The sequence below is a fragment of the Magallana gigas genome, chromosome 4, assembly GCF_963853765.1.
Source record: "Magallana gigas chromosome 4, xbMagGiga1.1, whole genome shotgun sequence".
Classification (NCBI taxonomy): Eukaryota; Metazoa; Mollusca; class Bivalvia; order Ostreida; family Ostreidae; genus Magallana; species Magallana gigas.
The window spans coordinates 55,055,518-55,079,092 of NC_088856.1; the positions used below are offsets into that span (position 1 = coordinate 55,055,518).

Genomic DNA, 23,575 nt, shown 5'->3' on the forward strand with positions numbered 1-23,575 from the left:
ACTCCCTAAAAAGCTCCCATTAAAACATGCGCGCACATCAGGAAGCCAGGTTTTATCTGGCGGCCGCCACATAATTATGTGGCGGCCGCCAAATAATTATCTAGCAGCCGCCAGATAAAATATTTTTCTTAGTGGCACCAACGGGCTTCCGTATCACTGTGACTGTGATAAGAGGATATAAAGATATGAGGATGCTTATAAGTAAAATAACTAAACGTAGCCTTGTATTTCTTGAAAACATTCTTAATTTTCCTCTGTACTTCTACGTTGAACATAAGCATTGGTAAGCGCGTCACCGTTTTAACAATTTTGAGTCTTCGTTATTTTAAAATGCCTGCATTATCACTGTCGTGTATCCGCGCCGGTAGTGACATGTTTGGATAACGTGAAAATGGCGTATCATTTGCAAAAACAATGAGTGTTGTGTCTTTTTTCTATCGACAACGAGGTAAATATTAATTGAAATATCGTAATAGTTATTCATATTTTTCTGAGGGTTTTGCAGTTGAAAAAAGTGTGCGTTATTTTTGTTCATCGTTAATAAAAACGACCTATTTGTAGGAATAGCAATGGTTAATGTGTCATTTTAACGCTAAAACCAAGAACTATTTCTAGATTACGTAGATAATGTAACACATACTAAAAATCTGAAGCAGCCAAAATTAATTTTAAACATTACATTAACCAAATAAAATCAAACCAATGTCTTTTTAATACATTAATATGTATAAAAATAGCAATAACTTCATGCACCTGCTAAAGAAGTAGCACGGTTTGGATAAATAAATTATTCCGGTTTGGATGCTAAAATATATATTGTGGAAATGGTACGGTTTGAATAATAGAAAGTTAAAGCATTTTTGATATTTTAGACATAAATAGAGCAGTTTGCATTTTATCGGTGTGCAACCGAAGATGCATCTTTTTAAAAAATAGTGGACCATTCAATTACACAGCATGTAAAAGATGTATTTAAAGTCAGGTAAAAAGAACTTAATATACAGACGGTGAATTTTTCTTCCCTACCCGACATTTTTATAAACGTGATGAAACCAAAATGCTTCCACATGTTCGAAGGGGAAAAATTGAAATTGGACTAAAACTGGATGACTAAGTTCATTTCTTTAGACAAGCATGTTTTTTTTCCTCTGATAAAATGGCATATTTAGTATATAATTGATCAGAAATTGATTATTTAACGCATAAGGAATCATTCATTGATCGAGTATCATGAGTTGATTATTTTGGTCGGGGCGTGGTCAAATCCAATAAAACTTGAAACGAAATTATCACCTCACAATATCCAAAGAATGATTATCCTTAATATATTAATTTATTTCCTAGCAATTGTACGATTAAATATTTGAATATTAATAAGCAAACGTCATTTGAATTTTTTGGACTGAGTATGAACAAATTGATATATAGTGTAATCACATGAAAAAACACTGAAAAATGTAAATATAGTTATATCAATTTTTTTTTTACTGACATCCCAAAAGAATACCTTCTTTAATTTTGAATTATAAAGAAAATCTGAGTTAAAACTTGAGGAACACAATAAAATGTAAAAAAAAAAGTTTTTCACCTTTAACCTAAAAAGCAATACATCATATAAACACCTTAACAGACACCTATCTACTACTTTTATGGCAAACGACTGTATGATGTGTTTTTTATAGTTATTCTAAATTGATATTTATAATCGTGAGGTAAGTTGAACGGAGAACGTGCTTGGTAAGAATATTATGAAAGTGAGCCTCGTTGACATTCAATACCAAGCCTGTACATCGCTAAACGAAGAAAATTCTACGATTATTTCACTCCCAGTGATATAATACAAAGTACCATAGATGTCTGCCAAGTCATAGAACCATTTTAACAAGACCTTGGACTTTCAGTAGGACGTTGCTATCTATTTCTTGCGTCAAAACAAGTTATATACACCGACTGCATAGTCTTAGCTCAAAAGCCAGACAAATCTTGTTGATTTCAGAAAGCATGCAATGAAATAAACGCCTAGGTCACATTGCTGTTTGACAGCAACTACCCAAAGTCCAAGCTCTTGTTAAAATGGTTTTATATTTACTCTGTTGTTAGAAATAGTTGGTCCAAAAAATTCAAGTGATGACGAGACCTAAATATTTACATTCTACTGTGTTTTTCCATTAAATTCCGTGATGTTTAAATGCCTCTAAATGCAACAAGTAGTGAAAGGTCAAATTGACGAGTTTTATTATGACGTCACAAACGTTGAACGCTGTAAACTGCAACGTCACAAGCGAAAATCAAAGTTCACGCTTGTGGCTGTTACTGTGGCTCTTCCATTAATATTAACTTACCCTTAGGATAAGATAGGAATTTTAAGGTATGAATCACATTTGCAGACAAGGCAAGAAGTTAAAAAAATGTAAATATAAGCATTAAATCATGATTTTTTGAAGTATACACTCTCATAACTGCAGCGGTGTGTGCATACAAATTTTCATAACGCGCTAACGCGCGTTACTCAATTTGTATGCACACACCGCTGCAGTTATGAGAGTGTATACTTCAAAAAATCATGATTCAATGCTATAATAAACGCCATATTATATGTACATTTATTCAATCATAATTCTCACCAGAAAATCAAAACGATAAATACTTATCAATGTATATCAAGAAGTTTAGGTGACTCATGCGGGAAATGAAGGTGGCGTTACTGCAGAAAAGGTACAAAACCCACGTTAGTATTTAACATGAAAGTATAATGAAGTTAAAAATTTGCCAAAGCGCAGTTGTTAGGCTGTTGCAAAACTAAAAAGTTGTTTGGGAACGTTTCCATTTTTAAAAATAATAGACAAGTACCGGTATGATGTTTGGTAAGTTAAATACTCTGTATCAAAAGTGAATTCTTTTTCATTTTCATGAAACCCATACCAGGATACCAATAAAAATATCCACGTTATCACGGTTTGTTCTGTGCAGTGTATCTATATATTATATCGTTTCAATTTTAAAAGAGAAAAAAAATATTTGTATCAGATGATTTTACAGACTTTAAACTTTAAAGTTGGTATAATTCTGTATTTGGCTGATCTCTTTTGATTTTTTCACGTTTTCAAGTTTAAAGCCGATAACGTTATAGAATCATAACTTAATTGAAACTGTCGTAAACAAATGTTTTTTCTGTGTCGGTAAAGATTTTGGTAAGACTGAATCTTTCGAAATTAATATGAATAGAAAATTATACAACAGAATTAACATATATGTAAAGCACTCTGTATGCAATTTTTATAAGCCAATTGCAAGTTATTTGGAGCTTGTGTAAATTTGAAATTCAAATTACGGTATATTAAGTTCTGTTGACTTAAATGCACGAGTCTTAAATAACGTGTATGTTTATTTTTTTAAACAATGTGACTTCAAATGTCTATCACATGACGATATCCATAATACTGAAAGCATGCTTTGCAGTAAGGGCATGTAAGTCGCACAGTAGCGATGCTATAACCCCTTTGCGAAGGGATAATTAAAAGAACTGTTTAAACTCGCATATTAACCACATCCAAACCGTATCAGATGCGTATCCAAACCGTTCCTATTTTGAAAAACAAGGTCATCCAAACCTGTTCCGTTGTTCACAATTAATCGACATAAACTGCTTATTTACATAATTTTAACATGAACTTCGTAGAACTTAAAGATTTTTTATGCTTTTAAATAGATCTGACGATCTTTTTAATGTAAAAGTAGACAATGTTAGCCTTAAATAACACGAAAACTTATCAAGAAGCAAACAGAGCCACCATTTTCACTTTATCCAAACACGTCACTACCGGCGCGGATACACGACAGTGATGGATCTGCTTTCGTTATAATATTGCCTGTACTAGCTGTCGTGGTCAATAAAGCTGACTTTAATCTGCGTTGGTAAATTCTTATTATACCAAAATTAAAACATATAGAAGGCAGTGCGTTCCTTTACTTATACATGTTTACTTAACATTCCTCTCAAGTTTAAGTTTTTTAATGTTAAGATTTCCTGAACGGGTGTTTATTTCAGTTTTAAAAGTTCAGAATCAACTCTTAAATACCATGTTTTACAACAAACATGTATAATACAAGGCATAAAGTAATATAAAAATCATTCTTACTAGATTCTAACAAAGTCTTCTATACATTCAACTCAACCAGTTTTTCAAAACCCCAAGCTCTGCAATAGATATTTAATGTCAAGTTTCAGAAATAATTAATAAAACTAATAAATTAGAGGGTATCCACAACTCCCTAAAAAGCTCCCATTAAAACATGCGCGCACATCAGGAAGCCAGGTTTTATCTGGCGGCCGCCACATAATTATGTGGCGGCCGCCAGATAATAAGTGGCGGCCGCCAAATAATTATCTAGCAGCCGCCAGATAAAATATTTTTCTTAGTGGCACCAACGGGCTTCCGTATCACTGTGACTGTGATAAGAGGATATAAAGATATGAGGATGCTTATAAGTAAAATAACTAAACGTAGCCTTGTATTTCTTGAAACATTCTTAATTTTCCTCTGTACTTCTACGTTGATCATAAGCATTGGTAAGCGGGTCACCGTTTTAACAATTTTGAGTCTTCGTTATTTTAAAATGCCTGCATTATAATTTCACACATTTAAGCAGTGTAGTTAATGATTAGAAGGTTTTCAAACATGTTTCCCAATCATTTGAATGTTGTACTTTGAAACAATCTTGGAGCACCAGTATTGGTCCGGGTGTCATGCTTTTTAGTAATTTAGAATCTAGACTATCTTATGATGCTTGTATTAGTAATCTCACAAATTTTAGCACTGTGGTTCTTTAGAAGAAGATTTTAAAACATGTTCCCTATATATTTCTATGTTGAACTTTGAACCCCTCCTGGGGCCCCAGTATTGGTCTGGGGGTCGTGATTTTAACAATTCAATTAAAGTCTACGCTATGTTATGATGTTTCTAAAGTAATATCACAAATTGTTTGAGAAGATCTGAATTTCTTTTAATGATTCCTTTCATATTTCAAACCTCTCTTGGGGCACCAATTTATTGGTCCGAGGGTCCAGTTTTAACAATCTAGAATCTGAGGAAGCTTGCATAGTAATACCACAAATTGAAGCATTGTAGTTCCTTGGAAGATTTTAAAACATATTCCCAATATATTTCTATGTTAAAACTTTGAACCCCTTTTCGGGCCCTGGTATTAGTCTTTAACAATCTAGAATTTTCACTAGATATGCAAGCTGCGGTGTAAATATTGGCATTTTCGGTGCAATTGATCTTGAGAAGAAGATTTCTTAAAACACGCGCCCTAAGACGACGGATGCTAGGTGACCAGAAAAGCTCACTCGAATCTTCGGTTCAGGTGAGCTAAACAATTTACCTTTGCCCCTTCTTTATTCCATAGATAAATACGACACAGAAGGAAATAGTTGCCAGGACCAGAGCAGACAGTAGGCAAGATACCCACGCTGTTGTCGTGGGGAAAACAGAAATCAGAACAAACAATATCTTAATTTATATTAAGTGTAAGACTCATAACCAAGTTTCAATTATAGTGCCCTGTCCCTAAGATGCATTAATTGTACTATCACATGATTCTGCAATCATTTATAGTCTGTCCCAAGATATTTATGCTGCACATTTGGGCGATTTTTAATAAAAATACACTTACCTGTGAAAGAAGTGCAATTGAAATAGTTGAAAAGGATATTTTCCAAGATAATTTCATTGACACATTATCATCTTTCACTCGGAAAAATTCACAGGAACGAAAACAGATTCCTTACGCAGATTTATAATGGGGAATGTTTACATCTTTTCTCCATTCGGAATACACTCAGAATACATCGCGCAATATTTCAATGTTATCATCCGGGCTTGCTGCAATACAAAATCTCCGTAGACATCACATTTTTTAGCATTGTATTGAAACCTGATAAGCTAACAGGGGCGTTTTGATTGAGAAATCTTGGAAATTTTTCATGCTTTGGAATGAACATCGTTTGAATCCTGAGGTATTTATAAATATCAAACAATTAAACCAAACGTGAATCCAAAATATCTTGGGACAGAGTATAATATTTATTCGTTTGATGAAATATCGGCGCTTCTGATTGGTCGAAAAATTTCTTTGATACCCGCATCAATAAAATTTTTGCCGGATCTACTTTTCTCAACTGCTCTGATCTAACACTATTTATAGAACGGGAATTTCCAAGATAAACACTGTCAACAAAATGTAAAGTTGTGCCTGTTTTATTGTTAGCAAACAAAATGCAACCTTGTGAATATAAAAACTTGAAAGTTTAACCTTCAAAAATAAACAAAACACATTACTTGATTCACGAAATGGAAAATTAAGCATCTTCTCACGATTTCGTCTGCTTGAGATCAATCAACATTTACAGCGAGGCTGGCTGTTCCTTTTCCAGGAATATTATAACGAACATATATGCCTATACACTTTCACGGTAACACTGCTGTTCAAATTTGGTAACGATAATTTTTAAATTTACACACGGACATGATCGGTCATCAGAATAAGCGTCGTAAAGAAAAGCTATGAGTAATGCATCAACTCCTTCGGCGCATTCCAAGCAGCAGATATACCATTTAAGTACATCAATGGCTATCTAGTTACCACACCGTTTACAAAAGTCGCTTATGCATACTATTCTTTGTCGACATATTAGCTATTTTCGTCCACGATCGCCTTTACTTGGATGGTTATGTCCAGTTGCATATATTCCAGCGATCTCACATGAAAACTAGTTTTATCACGAGTTTTTCTGCACAATGAATCAAGCTATCGCATGTATTTTCCTTTCGTTTTCAATTCAGCCGGCTCAGATTTTAACACACTATTTGTGTTTAACCCATTAAATTTGCATCAGCTGAAGGCGCATCCATTTTGAATATTGTTGCTGTTGTTGTTTTGTATTCCTACGCGCCGCTTCATTTACATTATTTACATTTTTAATCAATGACACTTCACATTTTTTTTATTTGAAAATGTTTTATTAAATGATAAGAAATGAATATAATAATTTTTCTATTGATCGACGTATCAAAGAAAAAATTGACCGGAAAACTTTTTCATCAATGCGCTACGCGCATTGATGAAGTTTTCCGGTCAATTTTTTCTTTGATACGTCGATCAATAGAAAAATTATTATCTTCATTTCTTAATTCAATTTGAAAAGAAAGAGTACTTTTGAATAAAGAAACACATTCATGGTAGTTGATAGATTTAGATAAATAACGCATGCGAACGAGAATAAGTTAAATATTTTGTTGAGCAATGTTTTCTTTTTTGAAGGGAACACGTACATTGTACTATATGTATTTATTTTTACTAAATGTGTCACGACCGCTTATGTTTGCAATATAATACTTTTATAAATATGTTAAATTATTATATTCCTTTGAGTAGAATTATGAATATCAAGTAATAAGTTAAGAATCGTACCGTAGTAGCGAGCAGTTCCTAAGTGGAGATTGAAAATCGAGCACCTGACCACGTTACAGTTAGAAGAGGAGCACTCAGAACTGGACACGGCTATAAAAACGGGAAATCACAAGATTTTGTTTATATAAGAAGTACATACACAGAACCTGTGGCCACAGACTTTTTTAAAGTCAGTGTCTTAACATTTTGTAACTGATAAACTTAATCAACTAACTTGATGAGCAAGTTATGCCACTGAAACCGACGTCACGTGAGCAGTGAAAACTATTGACGTCATCAGTGCAGTTCCCATGGATACACGGTGAGCTGGCACACTCATCGACATCTATAAATGAAAATAAAAAATCAAACCATATGAGGACTGCAAATACATGTACATAATAATTAAGTGGTAGAGGTATATATTTGTTTATCAAATACTTGATTCACAATGAAGGCCTGCATATCCTGAATCACACCGACATCGGTAGCCATTGACGTTATCGGAACAGTTGCCATGGATACATGGTGAACTTGCGCATTCGTCAATATCTGAGTTTGAAAAGTAACAACAAAATACATTTGTACATTCTAGTATGCGAAGTTAAGGTACGGTAGGTAAGGTAAGGTAGCTAAGTGCAAAACTGTAAGTTATTCATTACCAGAAGTACAATCTGTTCCGGTGAATCCTGCCGTGCACACGCACGTGAAACCCCCGAGGTGAGGTAAGCAGACTTTAGTATGGGGACAAGGGTTTCTAAGACAAAAGTCAATCGCTGTAAAATAGAATAACAACATAATTATGACAATAAATGATAGGAAACGGGATTATCTTATACAGTAATAAAACTGAACAACTAACTTGACCGGCAATCTGAGGCCGGGTCGTAACCATGGATACAAGTGCACGTGTAGTTTGCTCCACTCTCAACGCACGTCCCTCCATTATAGCATGGCGTTGCAAAGTAAGGTCGGTCTGCAATCAATGTTTGAATGAGAAATATTTTTTTCATAGCCTTATACAGGCACGTAGCATCGATTTTGAAAGTGGGGGGGGGGGGGGGGGCAGACTGATCCAAAAAATCTTGACAAAATAAAAAAATTAGGGAAAAGGCAGTTCCCAAAAAATCTTCAAAATCCTAATCCGGGGGGGGGGGGGGGGGGAAGGGGAGGAGAGGGGGGTTTGTGTTGGCGTAGATTTAAACTAAGTAACTTATAACTTCGATTTCTCTCATTTCTATTCCAATTGTTATACATACTCCCAAAAAAGTGGGGGGTGGGCAACCCCATGATAATTCAATTTTTACTATGTAAATTTAAGAAAATTATTTGGTGCGAGAAAAAGTGGGGGGGGGGGGGGGCTGATCCAAAATCTTTACAAAGAATAAATTTTTAAGCTAAAAAAAATATTCTTCATTTAAGATACCATTCCGTGGAGTGAATGCGCAGTATCAACCTTTAATTCTAATATCAATTCCATATCACTATGCTGTATCCTCCTAAAAATAAGCAGCCCACCCTCAGCCCCCTGATGCTTAGATATCCTGCCAACAGTATTTATACTAGGTTCATGTATGCTGAAATTATTATGAACCTACCGCAGTTAATAAATCATACATGCATGTTACGAAAGAGATACAAATAGGTAGCTAGAGTAGATTCAGAAAAATATGAATCCTTTATTTATTCTTTCATACATATACATTTCATCTCTCATGTACATGTACAGATTAAGAACAGTTCGGCAAATTGTATTTATAGTTGCATAGTTTCAGCTTCCGGTCCCATCCGGTGTTTCCCTGGCACTGTTTTTGTGTCGCCCTCCCAAACGAACACACGTAGTAATTCTGGCAATTCTTGGGGTCGGGGAACTCCCCGAAAGTGGAAGGGCAGGAAAAAGATTTGGAATCTATAGGATGAAAAATAACCGTGTACACGATTTCAGACTTGTGATATGATATGATGAGTAAATCAAAATTATTAAATTTTTATTTTATTTTCGAAATATGTATTTTTATCCTCAAAAATGGATAATCACTTATATTATTTCAGACTTGTAAATTTTTTTATAAGACTTGTACTATTGTATTACACGTAATTTAAAATGTTCAAATTTAAACTTCTTTTATAGATGACTTTAGAAAGTACTATATGATTTCAAAAACTTTACATTTTCCATGGGGGAGAGGTCTGAAGATGCAGATATATAAAGGGAGTGTTTCTGATAGATAATCTCACATGCACCAATGACCCCCCCCCCCCCACACCACCCCCGGAAAAAATTCATGATTCGCGCAGGAATGCGGCTATACTCTGTCCCGAGTTTTTGCTTCCATTTGATATTTCGATTATAGTAAATACCTTTGTGCTCAAACTACGTTCATCCATTAATATGAAAAATGTCCAGATTATCTGTTTTGAAACGCCCCCTCTATACCGCTTCAGGTTTTAATACACATCTCAAAATAGAGAGTCTACGGGGATTTTGCTTTGCATCAGCCATTAAGAAGCCCGGATGATAACGTTGAAAAATTGCGCGAGGTGTCCCGAATACTTCCGAATGGAAAAAAGATGTAAACATTTCCCATTATAAATCTCCGTAAAAAAATTGTTTTCGTTCCTGTGAAATTTTATGAGTGAAAAGGGATAATTGTTCAATGAAGATATCTTTGATATATTCCCTTTCATCGATTTCAACTGTACTTCTTTCACAGGTATATGTATTTTTATTAAAAATCATCAAAAATTGATGGAAGCAATAACTTGAGACAGACTATAGCCATATATGAAAACATAATCATATGTCGTTTAAAATGTCTATAAAAACCTTTGATGTCGTCTTGGAGTGTACAGTTGACAGTGGCCGCATCTACACACGAGGAGTTGGCCTGACTCCAGGCCGTGCCGTAAACACACGTCATATTCAACAGGTACCCGTGGACACACACCTGGTACATGGTACAATCGCTAGGGTGCGGGCTGAAGCTCCCGTGGCTGCAACCTTTGATTAGAAGGCATTTAATCTTGATGTTGCAATAAATCGTTATGTCGTAATTTGCGTTTTGGTGAAAACAAAATTATAAATTGTTATATATTTGTTGGTGGTAAATCAAATGTTGTAATTAACGTGAAAATGTTTTTTTTCTTTCCTACTTATAATTTATATAAATTGTTTTGTTAAATAGATCGACATGCGCATGGTCTGAACTTGCTGGTGTAATGAAGATAAAACACCAATGATTTCGAAATTTCATTTATACTGGTAGTCTAATCGCATCTAGAATCAATAGATAGTACTAAACTTGATTTTATTTGACTGATATATTGCTAATACATGCTGAATTTAAAAGAAAATATAACAAAAATGTTTTAAAGTTTTATACTAAAGACTGCCTTGCTAGAAATGTTTCGTTTTCTGAATATATACGTATCCAATGCAAGTATTACGGTTATACTTCGGTTTATTCACAACAACATGCATGTAATATTTCCTTGATGACCTTTACCATACCTTTTGTTTGTCCTTCCACAGAGCATATTAAGCCAATGGCAAGGACACACGCTACCAGCACAAACTTCATCTCTCCGTCACTGAACATCATACTCAATTTGTATCAAATCTAAACTCACGCGGGGTTTTTATACTGAGAGTGTTCGATCAGCAATTCACTCGTAACACGTGTTTATCAAAATTTTATGTAAACTATCAGTGTGAGGAATATATGACTTAGAAATTTTACAATTGTACAACATATTAACCTAAGTATGTGTAAATACAGTTCTTTAGATTAGAGCACCTCAATAAATTAGTACATATCATTGGTAGATGTTTGAACAGCTATGGACGTCAATAAATTGGTACATATCACTGACAGGTGCTTCCGTGTAAACAGTTTGGATGTGAACAGATGTAGATATATTGTTCTGATGACATCATAAACTGTATTGGCCAATATATCCCTGTTGGTAATATATTCATATACCATGAATTCTGCTTAATGTGTATATAATCTTCATTCGTCAATGTATGATTACAAAATTTTGGTTAAAAAGGCATGACTTTATCATTTGTTAATTTTTACTTTACATGTAGTTTTGGATATGTATCACTTTAATATCGCAAAAGTAGAGATAATAAAAAAGAAAAAAATGTACTTAACACCAATGATAATCAGCTAAATTATCCAGTTTATCAAAATGTCATATATTCTATCAGTATTTTCCAGATAGCAAAACACTTGAAGTCTGATGAAAACAACTGTAGAAAGCCAGGCACCTACAAACAATGGAACTCAGTATGATGTATATGTCGAGGGCTCAATGATGGTACGTATATTAATTTTAATGATTCAGTGTGATGAGTATAATTAATGTTTTCAATGTATTTGTATTTATATTGATCATGCAGGGTAAATCAGGGTTAGCTGATATTCATCTGGGTCCGAGTGTGATAGATCTCTTTGTGGGGGGGGGGGGGGGTCCCGAGGGTTATCTACGTTTGCTGAAAGAGGGGGGGGGTTTCAAGGCATGTTTGGTACTTTAACTATGGAGACATATTTTTTTTCCTAGTGGAGCTCTGATTTAGTCCCCTATAGAAATGCACACGTGTTTGTTGTTTGTTTAATTCAGAGGCAGGCACCTGTCTATCTTCCATATAACAAATCAACCAAGCTAACACATCATACATTAAATGTACTCAATTTAATGAATGCGATATTTCATCATTCTAAATGTTAACATGCAGCAAATATTCATTTGATCATATTATACAGACATTCGATGCAAAATGTTGATATACAACATTTCAAACAATTCGTTAAATACCACATTTTTTTCTTTTTTAGCATTCATCCTTCTCCTGTCAGGGTATTTAATCAGACTCATGAGGTGGAGTTCGCGAAACAGTCTCTGTTTGGTCGGGTACGTTGGTTATAAAGACTCTGTGGGGTAGCATGCAGAGTCGACTTCCTTGGTGACCACTTTCTCTCCCAGCAGAGGGGCATCAATAAAACTGACAGTACCACATAACTCGTGCTGCTCGAAAATTAGGATCTAAAAAATATAATAGATTATTTAAAGAAAAGTTTTCATCTAAGAAGAGAGCTATTCAAGAAAAAGCATAAACTAAGCTACATGTACAAATTTAAAAAAAAAAATGTAAATTAAGCAAAAATTAAATTCACCAAACTGAGTTTTTTACTTGATTTTGACATGCAGTCATTGTTTTCAATTTGTTTTCAACTACAACTGTGCTACTGTTATCTACAACGTAAATATGAACATTTTAAGGTGTCTCACAACACCTTGATATATTTTTTTCAAATTAGCAGACATTACTTGATAATGATAGATATCAGAATGGATAAGAAGTATTTATGTCAAATAGACAAATATATGTGCATTTTGGATGAAAAATTACTTTTACGAAAATGTAATTTAGTAAACATGAACAAAAGCTCAAGGCGGATTCGACCTTATGAGCTGCGGTTCAGAAGCCCAATTCTTTAACAGCTTAGCTACGACAATATACAACCGAACTGAAAGTCTTTAGATATAAACAATTTAACAAAACATTTAAATCGCCATTTGTGACGTACTGTCTTAAAAGTATAAGTCTGGGTGTAGTGAGGTACCTTAACAAAGAAAATGAAAATTGACTATAACTTAATCGTTATACCGTACCTCATTTTGACCCTGTTTCAGCAGCGGGGCTGGAATATACAGGGTCCTCGTGGGCCCGACTTTCCAGTATCTCCCCAAGTTAAAGTTGTTCAGTATCACGATGCCTTTATTCCAACCCTGAAATACACAATACACACAGTTTTTGCATGCACATTCAGAAAATTTTTCCCGGGGGGGGGGGGGGGGGTTCCGAAGGATAATTGTGTTTGCCAGGAAGGGTCCCCGAGGCATATTTGCGGTGATTTTACGTAAATCAAATAAATTTTCATTTTCCAGGGGAGGGGGGGGGGTACCGCCCCCGCCCCACCTCCCTCTAGATCCGCGCATGCGTTATACAATATATTTAAGAGGACAGAATGGTTATTGTCATTATTAATTTCCTTTGTAGAAAAGCTCTGTGTAGAGATAAAACAGAGCCTTTATTTCAGAACTAAGATATAAGGATTTTTGGGAGTTGATTTTAATCAACTCTCCTATGCAGTTACTCAGACAAACCGAAAGTGAAACAGTGTTTGGACCTCAGCACAAATCATTGCTGCTGACAAGACTTAGTTCTTGAAAATAATTGATAAATTCGATGTAAAGTATGCTAAAGCATTGCTTTTCAAGGAAACTTATTTATAAATACTTTGAAAATAGTCAGATTTTAAATGGTACGAACAATTTAAATATTTTTTGTAGTCGTATGTATTCCTACGCCGACTAGAGTTCAATATTGCGTGGATCAATACAATTTTCGAGAAATATTTCTATTACTGATACATAGTTTGATTGAATTAATTTCATCTTTAAATATTATTTAACATGATTCATATAGAGGTTTCTCGATATTCTTGTCGAAAAAGTCCAAAAATTCATATTATAAAAATACGCGTAATTCAAATTAGAAATTACATGTACTTGTCATGCAAAATAACATATCATAGATTTTAAAATAAATAAACATCGACAAAATCAACTCACATTAGTTCCTCAGTACTTTGATTTATTTACTGTTAACTGTTAGTTTAAACTAAAACATATCGTATGTGAAAATCGGCGAAAGATCTGATGAATAATGTGTTGTGTACACAGCCTCCGGCATGGAAATTTTCGAGTTTGTAAGTGAAGATAAAAAAAAAGTCATCACAAAAATCACCGTTAGGTATTGTTGTTATATATGCTTAATATGTTCGTTTTTGTTTTTTGTCAGTTTGGTTGTTTTATGTCGTTTTAACCTATATGTATTTAATTTGCTATTTTTGTTTTGTAAATCTAAAATATTTCCTTTAATGTTTATATTATGTGTATTTTAGAGAGGGGCTGTTCAATATTTACCTTCATATCAAGAAAAGTATCACATGGAGACGAATCTATATGTAACGTTGTCTTGGCAACTAGAGGTCCCTTCACACCCTCCACAGGTGACTTCCAATTGGAACAACGATGAAGGCTTATATAGGGAATAAATATCAATGAAACATTATATAACTACCGTACTGAATTTATCGAATGCTTTTGATTTTAAGATATGAACGATCATTGATTATCATTAGTATTTAATATTGCATCCATTTCCGGTTCAGCGCCATCGATATCTACACATAATGTCACTGACAAGATTTCTTTTGGATCGGTGTTTCTTACCTCAATTATTTAAATCTACTAGATAATAAAACAGGTTTTTAAAGTGTTCATACTTCATTTAACACTTTATATACATTTATCATTTCCTTGAGTGAATAAAAGCAATACAAAGTAAACTTACTTAAAAATGAAAATTTCAACTTACCTGTCAAGGAATTTGGATTTGAAATCTAACGGAAAAATTCGCCATTGCTTGATTTCCTTTTCATCCAATTTTACAGATCCACAAATACCTTTGATAGATAATAACGTTACATAACCAGTTTATAACCCTTTGTATTTTGAAATCCATCAAATACACAAAGGTCATGAGTGGTGATATTAAATTTGATTGACTGACAGAAGGTTTAACTGTAGAATTATCAATTAATATAACATTTTAAATATTATATTTTGGTAAATCCGTTATACCTTTCCTCTCTTCGTTGAATCTATTGGAACCAAACTCAATATAATTCACTCGCCCGTGGTTTTCCACCAAGATCTCTAAACTGCTCCCATCCTAAAAAAGCAGACAATTTTCATATTCATCCTATTTTATTCAGTCTAAGCCACAACTGTAAATTTAAGCTTACGTAAGATTAACTTAGACTAAAGACCCTTTGCAAAATGATAGTATAATAAGATGTTATTCGAAAGAGATCTAGAGCTGATTTGCTAGAATCCACAGTTAGCCCTAGCTTATCCAAAATCTTACCTTCAATATTAATGCTATGTCATCAAACATTCGAGTCTCATAATCTAATAGCATACATAAACTACTTAATTTTAATACTAATTTCTGAAGCGTACATACTGAGATCTGTCCCAAGTTTATCTTTTTATCTGTACTCAGCCAGTCGAGTACGGCTTTCTCCTCGCCATTGACAAAAACCTTCAAACGGAAAAAAGATATCTTGTAATCATAAAACCAAACTAAAGCAAACCAATGTTTCTGCATGGTCGATGCTAAATCATTAATTATATTGATGAATATACACATTTAAAATATAAAAAAATCAGAAAGCAAAACTAATAAACATAAAAATTTTAATGTGCTGATTATAATGTCATAATGATGATAAATATATGGGTGGCAAGGGTGGCTGGTTTAATATTGCTTCAATAGGAAGATAATATTTTCAGATACTTTAGACGATCTCAAGATTGTGGTTCCATTTATAAAACGTTTTATTCTGGCATTAAGACGGGTCCATCTACGGGCTATGATACCCAGGTGACCATGATGGCCTGTGAGCCTCTTCTTTTTACCTGTGCTCTGTCTTTGGGTATGTCTGTAAACGATAGTTCCGTACCAGCCTGGATCTCTGCCTGATATAAGATATAACCGAAACATTGGCCATAGCCCTGGTGGTAGTCAAGGTTCTCCATTAACGCCGGTTTTTTACACGTTATTGGGGTCTGAATATCAAATGTTAATTTATGTCAATAAATACAAAACTTCACTCTTAATAATATGTTTTTATATGTAAAGGTTTTGACATGTATGACTACAGTACATTCGTGTACATATATTTACATTAAGTGTATCTCCCCTTATATTTGCATCTGAAATCTGCGACGTTCAATTTTCTATGAATACACTTTGATAATTCATGCGCCATGAGCACAAATTTATAAACATCCTCACGTGTTTTGAGTATATCTATTTCTGTAAGATTAAATGAAACTTTCAATCTAGATCTGAAATCTAACGGAAAGATTCGCCATTGCTTGATTTCCTTTTCATCCAATTTTACAGATCCACAAAATAATACCTTTGATAAATAATAACATTACATATGTTTATTTTTGGATGTCCTCGGTCCTATGACACACCAAGCGGTGCAGACAAATTATCATACAACGCTAACGAGCAGTATTCAATTTCTCTGCACCGCTTGGTGGGTCATAAAACCGATGACATCCAAACATAAGCATTCAATGCTTAAGTAAGTCTTAACATTAAGAAAAAGTTCAAGTTACATTTAAGTTATATCTATGGTTCTTTTTAATTTGATGAAGTTCATAGCGACCTAAGCTCTGCTGTTAGAAATGACATAGTGCAATTTATCAACCGACATTTAGAAATCACATGTTTATTAGTGAAAATTATCATAAGTACATGTAGTCATTTTAGAAGATAGCTAAATGTTCTTTTATTTCTTACCATTAGAGATAAAACTGTCCTGAAATCTAAATACTGTGATACTGCTATTTTACCTGCAAAAAAAAAAAACGTACAAGAAAACATTCGTAAAATAGCAACAAAGATAAAGTCCCTCTCATAATTTTTCTTATAGTTTTCAAAACAATAAACATACCATAAGCTTTCTTTGGTAAATTAGGAGGAATTTCTGGCAAAGACGTTATTCCTGGAAATAGATACATTGAATGCTGAAACTTAAAAAAATCAAAAAGAAAATTGACTTTATCAATGATGACAGCAGGTCGTCTTGATTTTAGTACATAATGTTGTAGAAATCTCCAAGACCTAACACCTTCATGTAAAGGTTTTCATGCATTACCCTGGGGTTTCAGGCCTTTCTCCAAGATAATTTCTCTTGCTCTCATATACTTTGGAGTGATGTCTCCTGCTTCCGACAATGGCGCGTCATAATCTGAAACAAAAGCAACATGATAATACTGACCAAGAAAGAAAAATAGTGACCGGAAAAATTGTCTTATATTACCATGTACGTACCATAGCTGGAGACGTCAGGTTTATAGTGGGACCCCTCGAAGTAGTTTGCTCCCGCCATAAAGCCGAAGTTGGTCCCTCCGTGGAACATGTACATGTTGAAGGACCCCCCGGCGTCTAGCACCCCCGACAGACACGACTCAAAAGCTGTCAACAAAATCGTCCATTTATACACCCATGTACATGACTATGACGTTCTAGACTCTCTTCAGAAATTCAATTTTAATTTGCTTTTATCACAATTGCTTACTGATTTGTACTGTAAATCATGTTTACAGCAAACGCGCTTACAATGTGTTAAGGAAGGAGTCTTCTCGTTATCAAACATATTTCTTATAATAAGAAATTAATGAAATTTTGACACAGTCAAACGGATCATATTACCCAATGATTCTATCAGTTTTATCAAATTTGACCTTTTCGTTTTTGCATAAAGGTCAGGTCAAGGTCACTACCTTTTTCCTCAGCGTAAAGCATGATAAAAATAAGTATGGATCTTTGTAGTTATGTAGACATTTGTTTAAGATTTGAATATTCTATTCTTCAATGAAATGAGAGAATATCAGAATGTCTATCAGCTTATACTACTAAATCGGAATAAATATTTATACTAAAATTGATATTGCTTTGCCCGCATTTCCTCTAATTTTCTTAAATTTTGAAGAAATTTTTATTATTTTTTAATGCTTCAAATAATAAAATATTCATGATTTTTATGTAAAATGAAGACTTCATAAAAAGATATGAATTGACAGAAAAGCTTATATATTGACCGTTTTATAAGAGAGAAAAACTGATTTTAGTGATTTTTTCAAAAAAATCAGTGTATAGAATGGGCGCTTTAAAAAGCCTATAAAAATGTAGTTTGATAGGCAAATCATAATTTAAAAACATATTCTGAAACCCAAGTATCATAACATTAGTTTACATTAGTGAAAAAAATCCAACATTAATGTTATTGTTTTTAAAATGCTAAATCAGACTCATTAATCTGCAGCAATTCTGAATTGCGCAACATGTGATATTTTCCTACGCCAATATTACGCCAAAAATATAGTCCCTGTTAGATTGTAAACTTTAATTACTTTTTCTATGCCAAGTTGTATGATGATAAAAAAGAAAGAAAAATATTCTATTTTAATTTCCTTTCATCTTGATTTAATGAACAATTAATCAATTTTACGTTTGACAAGTCGAAAACCAGAAAAGACTCCTTCCTTAACGCTTACAATGAGGTTAATTTATTTTCCTCTACTGTACAAGCGTATGGCAAACTCAATGGATAAAAATATAATGACTATTGTTTAAAACGAAACGACATTGTTTGTTTCTGGCAGTTCACTAAAAGTGTGTTTTACATGCATCATAAAAGGTTAACTTTGCACAAGCCATTTCTTTAATGTAATACATGTAGATGATGTCATAATAGTCCGATTACCAGCGATATCCAGTCCTTTGTGGGGCTGTCCCCAGTGGTCAAACCAGCCGGGCCAAAACTCCATCACCATCAGAGGAAATTCGGGACTCCATTCCCGGATCATCCGGAACAGTTTGCTTCCGTCTTCCATGGAGGGGAAGTTAGCGGTGGGCAGGGCGTCTAAACAACACGAGAAAACGTAAAATAAGCAGTAATCGTGTTAATTCATTTTAAATTCGAGTAAACCATTATACATGTATATTACACATCTTTTCTAGAAGGGACATGCAGAATCATCGTTTAAATTAAATAACAATATTTCATAAGTGGGTTTACTTATATGTGTTCATACATTTATAAAACGGAGCTCTCTTTAATCCAAATATATTCTCTGACGTCAAGAGGAGTTCCTTAATCCCATTGTTTAGTAGGATCCAGGCTTGGGGTAATGCTAAATGTAATGGTAATGCATTGCAATGCATTACATGTTTTCAAAGTAATGCTAGTAATGTGTAATGCCACAAAATTAGCATTACAAGTAATGGTAATGTAATTCATTACTTTCCAAAATCTAATGTAATGCTGGCATTACATGGCATTACTTTGCATTACAATGCTTATTTATGCGTGTTCACTTTAAAAAATGTGATGAATAAATGAATACTTGAAATTGAATTTGACTAATTTATTTTTTCCGAAGAAAGAAATAATTCTTGAGATAAAAATGTTTTAATTGTATTATTAAAAAAAAGATTTTTAAAAATTCATTTTTGAATTGTTAATATTACTAAATATAACAGCACAATTTCATAACATTTTTAAGAGTGTTGTTATTAAGAGTTTTTAATCATTTAAACAATTTACTCCAATTAGTTTGCACTTCAATAAGAAATGTGTTAACAACACACTATGCCCCCCAGGATAATCTAAGTATCAAAACAATCTATTGTTATAAGAAGTGCTAAACTCCCCAATCCCCTTCCCTTCGCTATGTCCCAATAGAATAGGAGACAGACATGCACCTATGAAAGCAAAATGAATGCACTGTCCATCCATGATGAAAATCAATATCACTTCCAATATTACAACCCATTTGAAAATAATTTTACTTACTTATTCTCTCTCTCTCTCTCTCTCTCTCTCTCTCTCTCTCTCTCTCTCTCTCTCTCTCTCTCTCTCTCTCTCTCTCTCTCCTGTATATTAAGTACACTGTACATTAGTTTGGACTGATAGAAAATACAAGATTCATGTATTTTTTCTATTATTGCACTTGATATATCCTAAGATAAAGATCGTCAAACAGTACTTTTCAGTCCAAGCTTCGACTGCTCCTGTAAAACATTTATTTAGTATAGCTGGGAAGATTTTCAAACTAACAGGATGCAGTTAAAAGATCATTAGATGAACCCTTTGAAACTTTGATCATAAAGTGCAACAGCAATCTTTTGTCTTAAAGTGTCCTCAATAGAAAGAAATACGATTCAAATACAGTATCTTAAGAAATATAACCCGGAAAAACCATCTGTTTATGAATTAATACAATTAAGTGTCCAAAATTATAAAGATTTGTGTAATCTGGGGAAATATCTCTATTTAGCTTTTGATAACACATTATTCCTTAAATTGTTTTTTGTTATGCATGTAATTCTGTGTCTCTATTTCGTATCCTACATTGTATCAAGCCAAATGTCTATAAAAATCATTTTACTTATGTAATATGTTGTTCATAATGCCACAAGATGAATACATATTGAGCAAATAAAGAATGACTCTTGTATATATAGTCATTGAATTTAAACCTGATACTGAGCTGAGCTGAGCTGACCTGTAGATATGTTAAATAGTGTTTTATATTTGAAACATTTGCAAAAACTCTTTATTAGCTTTACTTTTTTAAAACAAAGTAATGGTAATGGTAATGCATTACTTTACTCATGTAATGGTAATGTAATGCATTACTTCAAGAAAATCAAGTAATGGTAATGGTAATTTAATGCCCAAATTCATGAAGTAATGGTAATGTAATGCATTACTTTACAATGTAATTCGCCCCAAGCCTGGTAGGATCTACAACAATAAAGAAAGAGTGGTAGTAACAGCAAATTATTAACATCAAACCAAACAGGCACGTAACATCGCGGGGAAATTGAAGTTAAAGGTATACTACCCCCCCCCCCCCCCCCGATTAGGATTTTCAGGATTTTGGATAGTAACCTTTTTTTTTTTTACCTTGTCAAGATTATTTGGAAGAGTCTGGGCCCCCTCCCACTTTCAAAAACGATGCTACGTGCCTGCAAAATACCATCCTTTCTCATTCTTAGTCTTGCTTGGTCTTGATCTAACCTTGAAAGGTCATGACCTCTTGACCTACCTCTCTAATGGTGTGTAGGTGATCAACCTCGGTGCTATAGGAACCAAACTCGTTCTCTACCTGCACGGCTATGATTGGTCCACCATTAGAACGCTATTGATAAAAAATACATGTATCCCTGATCATAAACAATAACAGAGTTATTGTAATGTATCCCTGATCATAAAAAATAACAAAGTCATTGTATGAACATAAGTGGCATTCTGGAACCAGACTCACTGGTAGCAGACTTATTTTATTGGGTTAAAAACAACGCTTTTCCACCTTTTAATTCTAAGTTTCACTAGTTTTATAAAGTAAGTAAACAACTACATTGTGCATAGTAAGACTTACTTAGTATTATTAGTTAACTAATATGGTTTATACATGGTCAGTAAATGCTATATGGAATTTACTGACCATATTATGTCAACTACAAACCATGTAACGATTATATCTTACCGACTGTCTTTTTTTAATGATAAAAATAAATAAAACAATGGAAATCGAGCTTTTATAATAATATTACAAGTTTTAATTTGAGTACGAAACATGACGTCATAATGCTCTAAAATGACGTCATAATGCTCAAGGGGGTATTATTTTCTATACTGACTATGTATGGAATTTACATACACAGGGAAAAGTGGCTCGCAATGAAACATAAGATATACATTTTCGCATGAATATCGTGCAAAAATTTAATCGTATGATATTCGCATGAAAATTATGTCAAAATCGCATGTAGTTTTCGCATGAAATTCATGCGTGTTACTTTTCGTCTCTTTCTCATGCGAAGAATTCACGTGAACTTCATGAGAATTTCATGTGATATTCATGTGAGCCACTTTTCCCTGTGTAGTCTCCACGTGCCTGCCAATGATTTCCTTACAATTTAGCAGGAGGTAAGATATATGACGTACCTGTAGGTCGGTGATTCTGGGGATCAGGTCATTATAGAAGCGTTTGACGGCCTCTACGTACGGGGGGTAGTTGCTCCGTACCTTTATGTCAGGGTCCTTTAGCAGCCAACTTAAAAGACACAAGTGTACATACAACAAACACAAAATACAAGACAACAAACAACTAACCATATAAAAGAATTTCGTGAAAATCTTCAATTTCAGTTTTAATATTAATATGTTTTGCATTGCATATTATTTTTATGTTATATATAAAAAATAGAAAAAAAAGAAAGATTTGATTTGCAGGAAAAAAGTATATCTGAGCATATAACACGTTATATAGAATAATACATACCTTTTTCCATATCACAGCTTGTATCAGCCCGAGACTCCAATATATCAGCCCGAGGGCCGAAGGCCCGAGGGTTGATATTGGTCGAGGGCTGATACAAGCCGTGATATGGAAAAGGGTATCTATTATTATATTTATTACATACTTAGTAATAAATTTAAAAAGAAAACCCATCAACTTAAACAAATTGATTATTCATATTATTTGAATAAGGTCTGGACATGTACATGTATTTATTTTGATAAAAATATGAGTTAATTTTGTTTTAACAAACATGAAGCTTCATAACGGAATTTCATCAGGTTTTAAAAGTTGACTGCTTTAAAACATTTGCTAGCATTTGAAGTTTTCAACTGCACTTAAAAATGTCGATTGTAACTGAAAATGTTTTATTTTTCGTCTGTAAACATGCAAAAATGCCGAAGCGAAAAAAGGCAGAGGAGTTCCGCAAGGGGTGTGATACGGATCCGTATCAGCCCTGGAGGGCTGACAACCTGTCTCAGCCCCGGAGGCCGATACGGATTTTGTGATGTCATCTGTATCACATGTGCAAAAAACCGGTATTTATTACTAAGTATGTAATAAACTTTAATACATAGTCTTACCATAAAAATTACGCTTACCTTACTCATTCCCTTTATTTCCTGGTGTAAACGTACCGGTATGTATTATTTTTTTCTCCAGGTTGAAATTTTACTTTCCCATTTCTTAGGTAGAGACTATACCTGGACATTCCATGTACCTGAACAATTCAATTCTCGGGTAGATACTTTACCTGACCAGTTCTATTTTCAAGAAGATAGTTTACCTGACCGTTTCTATTTCCAGGTAGATATTTACCTGGGCATTCCTCCCCAGTCCCACTCGGCACAGATGTAGGGGCCTGGTCTAAAGATCACAAACAACCCCTCCTCCCCCGCCTGTCGGATAAACTCCCTGTTGGGGAAATATGATTATGGCATACACTGTAATCTCAGAGACGTTACATGTATGTGATCCTTTGTTGAGATGTAGAGTTAAAAGTTGGAGAGAGAGAGAGAGAGAGAGAGAGAGAGAGAGAGAGAGAGAGAGAGAGAGAGAGAGAGTTTAGGTCAGACAAACCTGACGTCCA

General features: G+C 33.9%; 3 protein-coding genes and 2 long non-coding RNA genes across 6 annotated transcripts in view; 1 reads left to right on the forward strand and 4 right to left on the reverse strand.

Annotated features, from left to right (window-relative positions):
• Window positions 1-23,575, reverse strand: part of LOC136275110 (ankyrin repeat domain-containing protein 16-like) — a 92,841-nt gene that overhangs the window by 65,341 nt on the left and 3,925 nt on the right. The window lies entirely within an intron of this gene.
• Window positions 7,439-8,464, reverse strand: LOC136274965 (uncharacterized). The gene is made up of 5 exons (XM_066083105.1): window positions 8,315-8,464; window positions 8,115-8,228; window positions 7,894-8,004; window positions 7,688-7,798; window positions 7,439-7,563 (listed from the first exon to the last, which is right to left on the reverse strand). Exons 1-4 carry the CDS (start codon window positions 8,396-8,398, stop codon window positions 7,700-7,702), a joined length of 408 nt encoding a protein of 135 aa, XP_065939177.1. The 5' UTR covers window positions 8,399-8,464; the 3' UTR covers window positions 7,439-7,563; window positions 7,688-7,699.
• LOC136274966 (uncharacterized) lies at window positions 9,103-11,120 on the reverse strand. Its single transcript, XR_010713421.1, has 3 exons — window positions 10,964-11,120; window positions 10,280-10,453; window positions 9,103-9,361 (listed from the first exon to the last, which is right to left on the reverse strand). It is a non-coding gene; the product is annotated as an uncharacterized lncRNA (long non-coding RNA).
• Window positions 11,680-14,566, forward strand: LOC136274974 (uncharacterized). Its single transcript, XR_010713433.1, has 3 exons — window positions 11,680-11,778; window positions 12,297-12,372; window positions 14,430-14,566. It is a non-coding gene; the product is annotated as an uncharacterized lncRNA (long non-coding RNA).
• On the reverse strand, window positions 12,139-22,169 carry LOC136274959 (beta-galactosidase-1-like protein 2). Of its 2 annotated transcripts, XM_066083074.1 has the most exons (14): window positions 22,131-22,169; window positions 21,229-21,321; window positions 18,879-19,037; window positions 17,444-17,587; window positions 17,268-17,360; window positions 17,064-17,114; window positions 16,910-16,962; window positions 16,012-16,161; window positions 15,557-15,634; window positions 15,172-15,262; window positions 14,906-14,993; window positions 14,452-14,566; window positions 13,135-13,251; window positions 12,139-12,504 (listed from the first exon to the last, which is right to left on the reverse strand). In XM_066083074.1, the coding sequence occupies exons 3-14, from the start codon at window positions 19,006-19,008 to the stop codon at window positions 12,382-12,384; spliced, it is 1,233 nt and encodes a 410-aa protein (XP_065939146.1). In that variant the 5' UTR covers window positions 19,009-19,037; window positions 21,229-21,321; window positions 22,131-22,169; the 3' UTR covers window positions 12,139-12,381. The 2 variants fall into 2 exon arrangements, with proteins under 2 accessions (XP_065939146.1, XP_065939145.1); XM_066083073.1 differs by lacking the exons at window positions 21,229-21,321; window positions 22,131-22,169 and adding an exon at window positions 19,210-19,502.